General features: G+C 49.4%; 5 protein-coding genes across 5 annotated transcripts; 3 read left to right on the top strand and 2 right to left on the bottom strand.

The window, feature by feature from the left end:
* Positions 1 to 803: 803 nt before the first annotated feature.
* Positions 804 to 1,241, bottom strand: F5J12DRAFT_842121 (uncharacterized protein). Its single transcript, XM_051746157.1, has one exon. The coding sequence runs from the start codon at positions 1,226 to 1,228 to the stop codon at positions 947 to 949; it is 282 nt and encodes a 93-aa protein (XP_051598490.1). The 5' UTR covers positions 1,229 to 1,241; the 3' UTR covers positions 804 to 946.
* A 1,216-nt stretch (positions 1,242 to 2,457) lies between these two features.
* Positions 2,458 to 5,318, top strand: F5J12DRAFT_744473 (uncharacterized protein). The gene is made up of 10 exons (XM_051742063.1): positions 2,458 to 2,745; positions 2,795 to 2,995; positions 3,056 to 3,108; positions 3,162 to 3,694; positions 3,774 to 3,985; positions 4,039 to 4,173; positions 4,238 to 4,597; positions 4,669 to 4,810; positions 4,876 to 5,006; positions 5,065 to 5,318. Exons 1-10 carry the CDS (start codon positions 2,467 to 2,469, stop codon positions 5,125 to 5,127), a joined length of 2,109 nt encoding a protein of 702 aa, XP_051598489.1. The 5' UTR covers positions 2,458 to 2,466; the 3' UTR covers positions 5,128 to 5,318.
* F5J12DRAFT_842088 (ubiquitin-conjugating enzyme) lies at positions 5,319 to 6,163 on the top strand. Its single transcript, XM_051746156.1, has 3 exons — positions 5,319 to 5,395; positions 5,446 to 5,572; positions 5,628 to 6,163. Exons 1-3 carry the CDS (start codon positions 5,393 to 5,395, stop codon positions 6,017 to 6,019), a joined length of 522 nt encoding a protein of 173 aa, XP_051598488.1. The 5' UTR covers positions 5,319 to 5,392; the 3' UTR covers positions 6,020 to 6,163.
* F5J12DRAFT_842073 (SNF2 family N-terminal domain-containing protein) lies at positions 6,164 to 11,236 on the top strand. Its single transcript, XM_051746155.1, has 31 exons — positions 6,164 to 6,762; positions 6,834 to 6,954; positions 7,021 to 7,107; positions 7,161 to 7,226; positions 7,276 to 7,323; positions 7,380 to 7,396; positions 7,450 to 7,553; positions 7,609 to 7,710; positions 7,763 to 7,857; positions 7,910 to 7,975; positions 8,028 to 8,111; positions 8,170 to 8,245; positions 8,310 to 8,343; positions 8,402 to 8,463; positions 8,512 to 8,589; positions 8,645 to 8,718; positions 8,769 to 8,784; positions 8,838 to 8,888; positions 8,944 to 9,048; positions 9,102 to 9,112; positions 9,169 to 9,254; positions 9,302 to 9,355; positions 9,414 to 9,462; positions 9,517 to 9,593; positions 9,653 to 9,987; positions 10,044 to 10,299; positions 10,359 to 10,506; positions 10,566 to 10,619; positions 10,675 to 10,794; positions 10,859 to 10,961; positions 11,026 to 11,236. The coding sequence occupies exons 1-31, from the start codon at positions 6,516 to 6,518 to the stop codon at positions 11,044 to 11,046; spliced, it is 2,847 nt and encodes a 948-aa protein (XP_051598487.1). The 5' UTR covers positions 6,164 to 6,515; the 3' UTR covers positions 11,047 to 11,236.
* Positions 11,237 to 11,257: 21 nt separating this feature from the next.
* F5J12DRAFT_842065 (uncharacterized protein) lies at positions 11,258 to 12,270 on the bottom strand. Its single transcript, XM_051746154.1, has 2 exons — positions 11,902 to 12,270; positions 11,258 to 11,835 (listed from the first exon to the last, which is right to left on the bottom strand). The coding sequence occupies exons 1-2, from the start codon at positions 12,015 to 12,017 to the stop codon at positions 11,499 to 11,501; spliced, it is 453 nt and encodes a 150-aa protein (XP_051598486.1). The 5' UTR covers positions 12,018 to 12,270; the 3' UTR covers positions 11,258 to 11,498.
* Positions 12,271 to 12,783: the final 513 nt, after the last annotated feature.

Below are 12,783 nucleotides of genomic sequence, written 5' to 3'. Positions count from 1 at the left end.
CTTTGAATGAGAGTCTCCTCCATGAGGGGTTGTCGTAGCGTTAGAGGGGGAGGGCTCTTGAGATGTTGAGGATACTGTCGAACCGAGGGTAGGAGGTAACTCAGAGGAATCGGTACAGACGGGGAGCGCGCTTGAGGCCTCCAGGGCTTGCTCAAGCTTAGCTTCGGACTCCTGGCCCTGCAGCCAAGTGAATGCACTGAACCAGGACCGTTTGTTCGATATGGTACGATCCGATGCACCGGACTGGAGAGGAGGCGGAGCTGCAGCTACGGATGGATCTGCGTCCTGTGCTGGCACGGAAATACCTTCGGCATCACTGCCTTGAGCGTCACTGGTGCCGGTCGTTGTTTCCGCCGCTACATCTACGTCTGAGATGAGGATACAGATTGGATTAGTCACTAGCGTGTCGAGAGTGACTGTAAACACAAACCAGATCTACCTGGTGAGAGACCCCGACAGACCGACTCCGACTGCGCAGATTCCTCGCTGACTGGCGACTGCTCTACGGTGTCCACTACGGCTTCGCTGACTCCAGGTTTCATTGGGATAGTCTCGAACGGTTCTTTCGGTGGGGAAGCGTTACGGAGAATGCTGGGTAACTTGGTCGTCGCTGAGTGCAAGGCTGATGCCTGTTTAGGTTCCGCAAGTACAAAAGCGACAACCGGTGAGTGAGCAGATTTCAAACTAGTGTTATACGGCTTCTTCCAATGAGAACGAGCAGGACGCGAGGACATTGAATAGCAAGAACAGCACAGACCCTCAGGCAGACATGCGGCAGAAGCGCCTCACTCAAGTGATTCATGCACTTGCCTCGACAAGACGGCGCGACCACATGCATACGTCAATTCGAATCACGTGATCGCTCACACATATAGACGACACTTGGCTGCTGCTACTTCCACCACTAAGTAATACTGTTCAGACGTTCAGGTGCGTGCCAGTATGATTAACTAGCATTGGACAGTGCAATATCTGCACGTTTGTACAGAACGCACGTTGTTGAGTTGCCGAGGTTGATAAGATAATCTCTGTCTAGACTGCGAGTCCAAAATTGGTGATTAAAAATATTATTGAAGTCTTTCGGCGACTTTTTCGAAATCCAGAGGAACGTGTGTAATTCCGCAAGGACACCCGTATTTACGGACTGAGATGGCATCGTAACAGAGGTCATGAAGCTGGTTACATACAGGGCAAATAGTTCAAACAGCGGGCGTGCTTCCGCGGTCATTAGGAAGAAGCGGTTATCATTCATGAGAAGCAGTGATAAACCGTGGGTACTGCCGGATTTATCAGCTGCGTGGTTGTGGTTCCATTACAGTACTGTAATATTTAGCCTGGAGGCCTGGACTCGTTCCTACCCTGTGTATAGGACGAGGATGCCTTCTGCTCCTATATGAACTACAGCTGGCCTATTACAGCCACTACCGCCCTGAAGGCCTGATCAATTATTGGCTGAGCTTGTATCCTGTGGATCTTTCCGTCTCCGTCGAATGAAATAGTGCAAAGGGGCGAAAATAGCAGGCCACTGAACAAACAGAAGTACAACTTGGGCATTTGGGCGTGGCGCTGGATGCATATGTGCTAAGCTCGATTAACACTAATTCTCGGAACTCGGTATCCTACACTACCTTACAACTACATCTACATATAGCGCCAGTCTGTCATGAGAAAGGAAAGGGTAGTCTTACACGCAAAAGGAGTCGTCAGTTGGCTCCCGTGGGAATCGCGGGCGCGGTAGGACCCTTGTAAGCAAGGTCATGTCGTGACGTGCAACGATGCGGTTCACTCACCGCCAGTAAAGACTAAGGACACTGTGCTGAAAGCGCACGAAACCCACCCAGAGAACTCCGGTTTTTACCGATAAAGCCGCACACAAATTTGACCTCGGGAGTCAGCACTGAGGATGGTTGAGGCAGATTGGAAAAGTGTCTCGTGCGTAGGTAGCCGGCAATTCCACAGACAGGTGCGATAATGGATAGGCCAGAGCGGCAAAGACTCAACGTTACCTGTCAAAAAATGTAAGACTTATGTGGAGGCACGACTCCAGACGTTCCACGGGAACGAAAGGTTTCAGTCGACAACATAACAGCAGCCCTGACTAAGTGTGTGTTGAGCAAAGGAGTGTATAAGCGCACTCACTGGAATGGACTGAAAGTAGAGGAAATGGGGAAAGTGCCATCAGTGAAACCTATTGCTCAAAAATAAGACCCATCATTTTTGAAACCGGTTGGCAAGCCTTCGCTTGGATGCACAACCACCAATCAGCAACACTCCATTCCAGTGAGTACATGTGGACGTAACTCAGACGACCAACCCGAGCAACGAGAGGTAGAATCAGACAGGGAGTTTTGATTTTACCAGCACATCGTGAATTTGTCCAATCGGGGTTTGAGGGTTCGCCAGTTCATAAAACCATTTCGGCTACAATACGTACTGCACTACTCACTTCCACCTTCAGCACCCAGCATGAATCGTCCCCCACCGCCCGTGTCGCCTACATATACCCCAGACAAGGCTCTAGATGATCTTCCAGGGATACACTGGGCTCTGTATGAATTCCTTCACTCGCGGATGCTGGAAAGTGAGGAGTACTGTGACCGCATGGACCCCAACAAGTGCGGCCGGTTCTTTCCTACTTGGCGTCTGTGCATTCTCAGTCCATTGTTGTCTAGGGAAAGGTTATGTTTTGCTACTGGATATGGGGTTATACAGGGTATCAAGGGTTTGATGTCTTTCGAAGACAAAGTATGGGGGCGCTGTGTTATCTGTTCTGTAGACGCTCATAGGTGTCTAGGACCTTCTTAACGCTATTCATCACATGAAGCGGGGAATTACCGTTGCAGCGGCTCATAGGAAGCCTCCTCCATCACTAGCAGGGCGTTTAGCTGGTTATATCGTTCCAGGTCTCAGCTACTCGGGTCCCGAATGGGTTGCCCAGATGACTGACGTGGAGAAACACGCTGAACTTATGTATGCAGAAGGCCTCTACTACAAGGTGAGAGCCAGCCACAACGTAAGCTGAACGCCAGCCGTAATTATGCATTTTTCCCTCCAGAGTTTGGTGGGGATTGTCTACTCCGGTGACTGGCTCTCGTTTATCAAGGAAATGTGAGTGCCCCCACCGACATCCTTCCCGCGACGAATTCCGATCGTGGGTTCAGGTTGAACATGCGGACAACTATGTCAATATACCGGCAACTTGGACGATACCTTGAGGTGGCTGACGCAGCTTACGCGGCCTCGCATTATCAAGATTCGGAAGAGTCTTTGAATGTGCCGCTTGAGGATCCGTCCATTGACCGGCATTTCCGGTCAGGAGTTTATATCGGACTAGGCTTGTCACATCTCGCTTTGTCTCTTATGCCGTCGCGACTGCTTACTTTCGTGGAACTGTTTGGGTACCGAGGTGACCGGATGGAAGGCCTTCGGATACTGGAGAGAGCTGGCGGTTGGACTTCAGGCGACGACCGAGACATCGTTCCGCAAGGTAGGCTCACACTATGCGTTGCGCGAGAGTTCTTTCTTGGTGCTGTATGTCTGAGCGTTATTGCAGAGGATGAGGGTCTTCGCCGGCCCATGTGCGACATGATGCTTCTTGTCTTCCACCTCGTGCTCTCGGCATATACCTTTGAAGGCATCGATGTCAACATGGCCCGGAGAGTAGTGGAGTGGAACTTGGAGAGGTACCCAAACAGTAAGTCGAGGCAGCATCTTTCCCACGCTTGCGAGTTCCGGCGAAATATAGGTCTTTATTTTAACGATGTGACCACTAGGCGTGTTTTTCTTGTTCGGTGCTGGTCGCCTTGCTTTGGTACGTTCACAACCGGAGCGTGCTCTTGAGCACTACGCTCGGGCAGCGCAATGCCAGTCGCAGTACCGAAGTATGCATCATATCAGCTGGTGGGAGAGTGCAATTGCCAGTTTTGCTTTGTGGGATGTGAAAGCGAGTAAGGAGTGGTGGAGTCGCCTGAGGGCTGAAGCAACTGTAAGTGAAAACTTTTCGTTCTGCAATAACGACCAATAGGACATCGCTTGTAGTGGTCGAAAGCGACGTACACCTATGGCGAGGCTGCCTGCCTTGCGTCTCTTGGTGAACACGACGCGGCGGCGGACTTGATGGCGAAGGTAACGGGTCTCAGGCAGCGGATTGCCGGGAAGAGCATACCAATTGAAGTGCGCGACGACTGCTGTATATCCTGTTTAACCTTCCAACTTATCGAACTTTTTTTCGTAACAGAAATTTGCGGCTCGGAAAGCGCGCAAGTATCTCGCTCAGGGAAATCAGTTGATGCTTCCTGCCATGGAACTCGCCTACGTTTTCTCTGCGATCGCACATGCACCGCAGAGGATTGTGTTAGAGAAGATGATACCTGATGTGCAGAAAGCCCTTGAAGAGCTTGACCTCACGGAAGCTGGATGTGATTCCTCTGGAAAACCTCTCCGAAATGGTTCCGTCACTGGATCCGATTATAGTGGAGAGGAGAAAGTTAAAAAGGCAAGAAATGGAACAGCGAAATCGACGTGTGAAGGATACTGGGATAACGTGTGCCTCGCTCGTTTCCTTGAAGGTGTTTGCTGGAGATATGTTGCCTATCCAGTACGTCCCGCGGTCCCCAGATGCCGTGCTATCTTCGGGTGATTTGTTAGGCATTAACCTATTCCTGTTAGGATCCAGACGTCGATCTTGACAAGAACGGCAGTCTTCCCGTCACGATCGACGACGCAGGGCGGAGAGCTGAACAAGCATTCAAGGCTGTTTTTAAGCATGGACCAAAGATAGAGCTAGATCATTACCTCGTATACTACGCTCGTGGGTCTTCATTGTTCTCCGTTGCCGCTCGCTCATTGCCTTGGTCCCCGTTCGATTTGGGGTAGATTTTGAATATGGGAGATTGCTTGCGCGCTCGGGCAAAATGGACGAAGCTAGGACACACTTCGATTTGGTTCTTAGTGGTAAAGCAGTCGAAGTTAGCTCCGCAGGGCGGAAGGGCAAGTACAGTCTAGAGGTAGGATCTATTCCATTGTCTTTCTTGTGTGTCAAGTAAGTTAATGGTTTTCGGATAGAACGCGCTGCATGTCCGGACGTATGCTGCGCTTGATGCCCTCAAGCAGGATAGATTGCTTTGAAGTATGGAGCATGGTCAAGACGGCAACAGACATTTACATTCGTATATCCATCACTGATCTACACAAGTGCTTCATGTAGCTTTCCAACATTGTAAACCTTGTTTTTGCTTTGGTGTAAACTTCGATACCAGATAGCGTTGACTAAGCATAGTCTTTGTTTGCGAAACTTTGTGGCATTCCTAGTGGCGACTTGATCTTGTACTATTACTTTGTTCCTTAGTTTTTCTACAATATAATCTACCAATTCTGCTACTGAAACAGACCTATGGTACGTGCCAATAGAGGGTTCTACGTTTCCGCTCATGACATGGATATCAGTCTACGAACTGCAGGAGACGCCTTATCCGTGACTTCAAACGTCTTTCGAGCGATCCACCAAGTGGCGTTTCTGGGAGCCCATGTCCGGATAATATTATGGTATGGAATGCGGTAATCTTTGGTCCAGGTGAGTTGGTGTTGCTTGTTTCGCTCGTCTTTACTGCCTGCTAAGTCGAGAGAAGCGGACACGCCGTTCGAGGATGGAACCTTCAAGCTCCTGCTTACGTTTGACGAGTCGTACCCCAACAAACCACCGACTGTAAAATTCCTGTCGCGAATGTTCCACCCGAACGTGTATAATAATGGCGAACTGTGTCTCGATATACTGCAAAACCGGTGGTCGCCCACGTATGACGTAGCGGCGATCCTCACTTCCATCCAGAGTCTCCTGCACGATCCGAATCCAAACAGCCCTGCCAATGCAGAAGCAGCTCAGCTGTACCGCGAGAATATGAAGGAGTACATAAGGAGGGTGAAGGCGACGGTTGAGGATAGTTGGTTAGATTCGGAGGAACAGCAGAGTATGGGGAAGGATGGTGATGGGACGACTGCTAGCAGCGATCCTGTCCAATGATTCGTTCTACATACCTGTCTTTGCTTTTTGTCTTTCTTTCTTGTTTTGTGGAACCCTACGATGTTCGTGTTGTACCATCTATCCTTGATATAATCGTTCGAGTGTTTGTCGGTAGTTTGGGGACGGAACAATTTATCTTCCCATCGATCCTCGAGTACGGTAACCACATGGAGAAGCCGAGATCTAAGAGCTTACTACAAGGGTTTTATTGAGACCTCCACCAACGAAGACGATTTGATGAATTAAGACAAGACACTGTCATCGAACAACGAAGGTACGGATTAATGTATGCAATTTGACATCCAGCTGCATATCGTTGGTCGCACGCAGATCAGCCTCCGTCTTTCTCCTGGCCTGAGCCGCTGCTGCAATGGGGTGACCATCGTGGTCATCTTGGCTTTGGCAGTGACTATGATTTGTACACTATTTGGCACTGGGCTCACTTGCTGTACTGGGGTCTTTCGAGCGCGTCTTCCCAAAGCCCCTACCAACTCGAATGAATCCTAACAGTGCTGCCGGCTCGTCCACGAAGCGGTCGCGCATCTTAGCTGCGCTAGACAGCTCCAGCCTTTTCTCTGTCCCTTCCACGTCCGCTAGTCCTCCGTTGGACCAGCAGCAAGTACTGGGAAAGAGATCATACGAGGATGTTGTCAGCGCCGATTCGTACATCGGCAGCGTCCGCGAAGACCTTTCTGCGATGCCGGGTGGCTCGAAAATTCGTGCGAGGAGAGTTCATTCAACTGGTAGGACACATAGTTCGATATTCTCTGTGCTTTCTAAAGCTGCAATTGTGTCATGTCTGGCGCCCGCTTAGTCCTCTCCCAGCAAAAGTCACAAATAGCGAAGAAGCTTGCCGACTCCGGCTTCCAGTTGAATTACGACTCAGATACACCTGTACACCGGATAGATGTCGGCGGTCCCGACCAAGCAGAAAAGTAGGCAGCGGACTCGTTGCCTTATTTTCCTCCATAGCATCAGTCGACCAACGCTTCACTTGTTAGGTTGGCCCAATTTGTGTACACTTCTATCGAGAATTTAGGTGAGGGGAGGACTGTACGCGAAGCTGTCCGTAAGCTCGGTCTGCAGAGGTCGGTCCTCCTGTCCACTTGCTGTGGTGATGGTCGTATGATGCGCTTGATAGCGATAGAGATCTCCTTCCGGGTTTAGAAGTACGTTTACTGCCACACCAACTCATTGGTGTTAGCTGGTAAGGTTTACACGCGCATATATAGGTGGCTGCTGATGCTGCTGCGAAGGATGGTAGACCAGGAGAGAGCCACTCCGCACAAAGGAGGTATTCTTGCGTGCGTCAATGCAAATTCTTTGTCTCGGTAACTTTGTTCCGGCTGACTCGTTTCAGTGACCAAATGGGCCTTGGCAAGTTCATGCACATAGTCACCTTGTGAGTGTTGGACTGACTGGGGGCATAGGTAAAACCGTGCAGATGATAGCAACGATGGCCATCAATCTTCCGAAGGATTCTTCATCTTCACAGACAACACTCATCGTCGTTCCCTCCGCCCTTTTACAACAGGTAGGGATACTCATCGACCATACATCCACACTATCCACTCAACCTGCCTATACAGTGGAAAGAAGAAATAGAAACAAAGACCAACGATTTGTTCACCGTTCACATCCATCACGGCCGCGACAAGTTACTGACGACAGCAGATATTGAATCAAAGGACGTGCGTTCCATGTACACAGTTTACCCTGTGAAATTTCACAGAATGCTCTTAGGTCATTATAACCACGTATCAGACGGCGAGCAACGAATTATCAACTCCAGCTGACCTTGATGAAGGTGAAGAGTTCCGGTGGCTCGAGAATCACGGGTCCGTTGGAACGTTTCATCCAGTATTTGTGGTCTTATATCTGTTGTTTCAGAGGGGTCCTATCCCGTGTGAAGTGGCACCGCGTGATTTTGGATGAAGCACATTTCATCCGCAACAGGTGGGTATGGGCGTCTTGGGTGATTAACCACCCAATATACTTATGAGTGCAGATCAACCGTCGCGAGTCGTAATCTCGCCTTACTCCGTGCTAACTACCGCTGGATGTTGACGGGCACCCCTGTCACGAACTCGCTGTATGTGACTATTTGCCGTGTCGATCTTTGCGTGCCATTTGGCTTAATTTTTGCACAGCGCCGACATATATGGCTTGATTCGTTTTGGTCGTTTCAGGCCTTGGAATGATTGGAATGACTTCAATAGATACGTGGTAAGTAGAAATCAAATTGGCCAGTGTAACAATTACGAATTGAAACCCGGATCATTACCTTCAGGCCAGAGAGCAGCGACAAGATCCACCTCTGGCAGGTATGTTTGAGACCGTTATTTTGAAGGCGACCTGATCCACTTTCGATTCGTGTCCTAGCCATGCGAGCTCAGGAAATCCTGAAACCTTTGCTTCTGCGTCGGACCAAGGATTCTCATCTGGTTAGCCATTCCGTAACGCTTCCAACAAGTGCATTGACGAGTTCCTAGGACGGGGTACCCATCTTGCAACTGCCCCCGAAACACATAGATCTCGTGGCGCTCGAATTTTCGCCCGACGAACGGGAGGTTCGTGATTATGGACGCCAGCCCGATCCTTCAGTGCTAAGTTCCGTTTCTCAAGCTTTACGACAATTTCGAGAAGCGCAGTCGTATCCGAATCAACAGATACATACACAATAGAACACTGCTTAAGAAGTAAGTCAGCTCCATATACAATCTCCGCCAGCCTAATACATCTCGTACAGTACTTCTGCAGTTCTGGTAAGGCAGATTTTGGTCGCTTCCTCGCCCGAGTAAAGTTCATTTATTTTTAGACCATGATTTTACGACTGCGGCAGCTTTGCTGCCATCCAAACCTTATTCTTGTTGGTGATCCGAAATTTTAGGTTCTCTGATCATGGCACTCACATCCACTTTCAGAGTCAAGCGGAGGATTACGTAGATCCTACACTAATCATGTCGGACGACAAAGACAAGGAACTTGGTAGAGCGATAAAGACTATGGGAAAGGAGTGGGTAGAGAAGGTGAGTGCTCAGCTTTGGCGGCGGCGTTCCCCAGTAATATGTCAACCCTCTAGATCAAGAAACGGTGAGTGGATGTCTAGTCAACTCAGCGTTGACCATCAGCTGATAGGGGGTTGCTAGGTTCTTGGCACGTGCCCTAGCCAACGATATGTTTATATTCTCGGATGAGCTGGACGAAGACGACTTTTGTCCCGTATGCAAAGATAGTGAGACATGTCTTTACTGGTCTTCTTTGTATTCACATGTGTGACAGTATATACGAGGGACTCAGGCCGAGTGTTAGCGTGCGGCCATGAGTTATGTTTCGGTGGGGACGTCTGCTACCTGTTCTCTAGGACATACTAAATGTTTTATCCGGAATCCAGACTGTTTGTTGGAGCTTAGCAATTCGGCAATTATGCATGACGGGGAGTTGTAAGTGACTTTCGGGACAATTCTGTAGCCTCCTCAGTGAATCGATTCTCCCAGTGGCCTTGGCTCCGAGCAAGAAAACATGCGCCAGGAGAAGGAATATGAGATTGCGTCTGCGAAAGGATATAGACCTTGTTCGCACAAGTCACCTGTGCTCGGAATTCCACACTTACTGAAGGCTCATTCTCTCCAGGTCCTGCCTGCAAGAAGATGAGCGATCTTACGCAGCAGTCGGTTTTCAAGTCGTGTGCCTTCGAACCCGACAGAGATGAAATTCGAGAGGCTGCACGTGCCGCCAAACGTGCCCGAAGGTTAGAGCGTGCCCCCAAACTAGCACCGGTTAAACCAAAAGCCGTTGATTCCGATACCGAAGAGGATAAGCCTCTGCGACCCGTAAAATCTAGGTTCCGCGGTGGCACCCCTCTAGGTGACAGCTCGGAGGACGAGATGCCAGACTTTTCCCAGCTATTTGCGAGTAAAGGTAGCTTGAAAAAGAAAGCGAAGAAGATAGACAAGGCTTCATCCGAGGTATTCCCATTCCTTCATGCTCCATAACCGTCTCGTTCCGCGCTAACTTTTCCCAGGACGATCTTGATGACTCTGATGACATTGAATTCATTGGTGGATCAAGCAACTCGCAGCAGCAAACTGTTGAAAGTCAAAAAGGGGAGGAGAAAACTAACGGCGATGAGAGGGAGCCAACCGCCCTCCCTAATGCCCTCCTTGATGTGTGGAGAAGGGGTGATGACGACCTCGAGCCAAGCGCTAAAATGCTTGCGCTCATTGACTCACTCAGGGAAGCTGCAGAGTATGGTGACAAGTCTATCTGCTTTTCGCAGTGTAAGTCACCCCGAGTGTGTTGCATTGCATTTCATTCTTGATATGCGCGTTTTGTGCAGGGACTTCGATGCTTGACCTGGTGGAGACTTTGTTCCGAAGATATGGTATTCAGAGTCTGAGATATGACGGCAAGATGGATCGTGCCTCTCGCGAGAAGGCACTGGCTACATTCAAGGGGCACGATGGCCCAAAGGTAATCCTAATCAGGTATGTAGGCGGGCGTGACGATTACGAACGTCTTCACTAATATTCTCGGTGTTGCACAGTACAAGGTCTGGTGGTGTTGGACTCAACCTAGTAGCTGCAAATCGCATCGTAAAGTAAGCTTCCCGGACTACTACTAACGAAGTACCCTGACAAGTACCTTTCTGATAGCCTTGACCTCTCCTGGAATTACGCGGCCGAATCCCAAGCCTACGACCGCGCTCACAGACTGGGACAAGAGAAAGAAGTTTATATCAAGCGACTGGTCGTGCGAGACACGATCGAAGAGCGGTGCGTAGTTTCTTGTTAAGCTGAACGTGCTATTTCGTCTGTACTGATGAGTATTGTCACACAGGATGCTGCGACTTCAGGAGGTTAAATCCGACCTTGCAGATGCGGCGTTAGGCGAAGGGAATGGCATTAAGCTCCACAAGATGAGTGTGAAAGAGATTCAAACTGTGAGTGTATCCTTCACCTGCCGATTTTTGGGGTTGCAGTTTAGTCCCATTGCCTTTGAAACAGCTTTTTGGTATGAGAACGTAGGGTAAATCGTTGAGGTAATGCAAACTGTGAAGTATATCTTATCAACTACCCAATGTTCGTGTAATGTGGTACGAGACTCGATGACGTTTTGTATGAAATGTACATGTTCAAACATGCTTACGTATCTTGCCTGTACTCCGGCCATAAGCAGAGGGGACTTGGCGAGCCAGGGTAGCTCACCCCCGGAAAGGAAACTGTTCACTCTAATTTTGCCATCATCTGATGAGAAGATATATTTTTAGACTTTCGTCTGCGGCTGCCATTAGAGCGCGTACCCGTCAGTAAGCCACGACAGCAGCGTATTACCCCCAGCTTTAAGGGAACCTATCACCCGCCTCTGGGCTAGTAAACTAATGTACAACATGTCCTACTTGCAAGCTGACGTTGCAGGTCCGTAACCCTCCTATTATACCTCATCCATAAATGCCCCAGTCGTTGTGTCCCGGATTATTTTAGAAAAGCGCGACCACCGTACCGAGTACAACACTGGTTATCACGCTCATGCCGACAAAACCGTAGTTCTTTCCTGCCGCCATGCCTGTAGTGCCCGAGGACGATGTCCCACCTGGGCTTGTTGGTGTTGGGGATGACGTTATGGAAGTAGGTGTTGCTACCGACACTGACGGTGCCGTAGCTGTAGCCGCAGTCGAGTTCGAAGTAGACGTAGGGGTGGGCGTAGGGACTGAGGGCGCAGCAGCAGACTGGGAGGATATATAAGAGGATAGAGCAGAGATGAATGATGACGAGGCGGTCGTGTCGAATGGAAGAGTGCTAGGAAATGCACTTGTACTGTAGCAAAAAAGGTGAAACTTAGCTGGAGATCACGATGGAAGGCCGTCTGTGGTGTCCACTCACCCGGGAATAGCTGTTGGAGGGAGTAAACTCGGGGAGTCCTCCGCGGGAGAACCGGATGCACTGCAGCCTGTGAAGACAAGCGTGCAGGCGGCGGCAAGAGCGGCCTTGAGTTTCATGGCGAGTCGTGGGGGGTATACGACTTGTTGGTTGCGAAACCAACAGTGGTCACTATGGACTCGAGTTGTGGAAAGTGCGACGATTCAATAATGAAATAGACAGGTCCCCGTGGCCCCGGAAATTATTTATGGTATCCTGAACCTTCTTCCGCAGCAGCCCAGCGTCAGAATTCAGGTACTCGTCATTTGCAGTGACGCAGCATTGCAGCCGTTGTCAACGTTTGACGTTTCGGATTTGCATTTCACAGGATGGTGGTACCGAGCCTCCTTGTTCTTGATCATCAGTGTCACTGCCAGAGTTCTGCACAGAGTCCAGCGACTCCGGCGATTTACTTGTACCAATACAGTACTGGTAGGTATACTATTAGAGGCTCAGCGCTCAGTCGCCAGCATGTTATGGCGTTAGATCTGCACATTTATTCCCGCACGCGTTGAGTCTGCACATTTATTCCTTCGCGTTTTGTAGCGCCATCCCGCTTTTTCCCCCAGCTGGCCGTGCTGACATAATGCATGTGCCGCACATTTTGTACCCATCATCATTGACTATTTTGTGACTATTGTGACTTTTTTTGAAGGAATCTACTATCCATGCTTTTTTTTGACTGAACACAGCATTGAAGAATGAAGAGAGAATGGAATTTATTAAGACAACTCAGGAATACTAAGTAGATGATATATCTAAGCCAAGAAGACTAGAAAATGTCTCAAAATTTAGAGATATTGAGCCATTGGTGTGATACACATTCTCTGAGAGAAAAATCACAAT

Source organism: Pisolithus orientalis (genome assembly GCF_024613125.1).
Source record: "Pisolithus orientalis strain OTSU chromosome Unknown F5J12scaffold_22, whole genome shotgun sequence".
NCBI lineage: Eukaryota > Fungi > Basidiomycota > Agaricomycetes > Boletales > Pisolithaceae > Pisolithus > Pisolithus orientalis.
This window is presented reverse-complemented; position numbering and strand designations above follow the sequence as displayed.

What these genes read in the sequence shown, in the direction of transcription:
- F5J12DRAFT_842065 (XM_051746154.1), bottom strand. Translation starts at nt 12,017, where the DNA reads ATGAAACTCAAGGCCGCTCTTGCCGCCGCCTGCACGCTTGTCTTCACA. An exon ending in CCTCCAACAGCTATTCCCGG is followed by an intron (nt 11,836 to 11,901) that starts GTGAGTGGACAC and finishes TTTTTGCTACAG; the next exon opens with TACAAGTGCATTTCCTAGCA.
- F5J12DRAFT_842073 (XM_051746155.1), top strand. Translation starts at nt 6,516, where the DNA reads ATGAATCCTAACAGTGCTGCCGGCTCGTCCACGAAGCGGTCGCGCATC. An exon ending in GGACCAAGGATTCTCATCTG is followed by an intron (nt 8,464 to 8,511) that starts GTTAGCCATTCC and finishes ACGAGTTCCTAG; the next exon opens with GACGGGGTACCCATCTTGCA. An exon ending in TTGTCCCGTATGCAAAGATA is followed by an intron (nt 9,255 to 9,301) that starts GTGAGACATGTC and finishes CATGTGTGACAG; the next exon opens with TATATACGAGGGACTCAGGC.
- F5J12DRAFT_842088 (XM_051746156.1), top strand. An exon ending in TGCGGTAATCTTTGGTCCAG is followed by an intron (nt 5,573 to 5,627) that starts GTGAGTTGGTGT and finishes AGTCGAGAGAAG; the next exon opens with CGGACACGCCGTTCGAGGAT.
- F5J12DRAFT_842121 (XM_051746157.1), bottom strand. Translation starts at nt 1,228, where the DNA reads ATGACCGCGGAAGCACGCCCGCTGTTTGAACTATTTGCCCTGTATGTA.
- F5J12DRAFT_744473 (XM_051742063.1), top strand. Translation starts at nt 2,467, where the DNA reads ATGAATCGTCCCCCACCGCCCGTGTCGCCTACATATACCCCAGACAAG. An exon ending in GGAAGAGCATACCAATTGAA is followed by an intron (nt 4,174 to 4,237) that starts GTGCGCGACGAC and finishes TTTTCGTAACAG; the next exon opens with AAATTTGCGGCTCGGAAAGC. An exon ending in AGGGCAAGTACAGTCTAGAG is followed by an intron (nt 5,007 to 5,064) that starts GTAGGATCTATT and finishes GTTTTCGGATAG; the next exon opens with AACGCGCTGCATGTCCGGAC.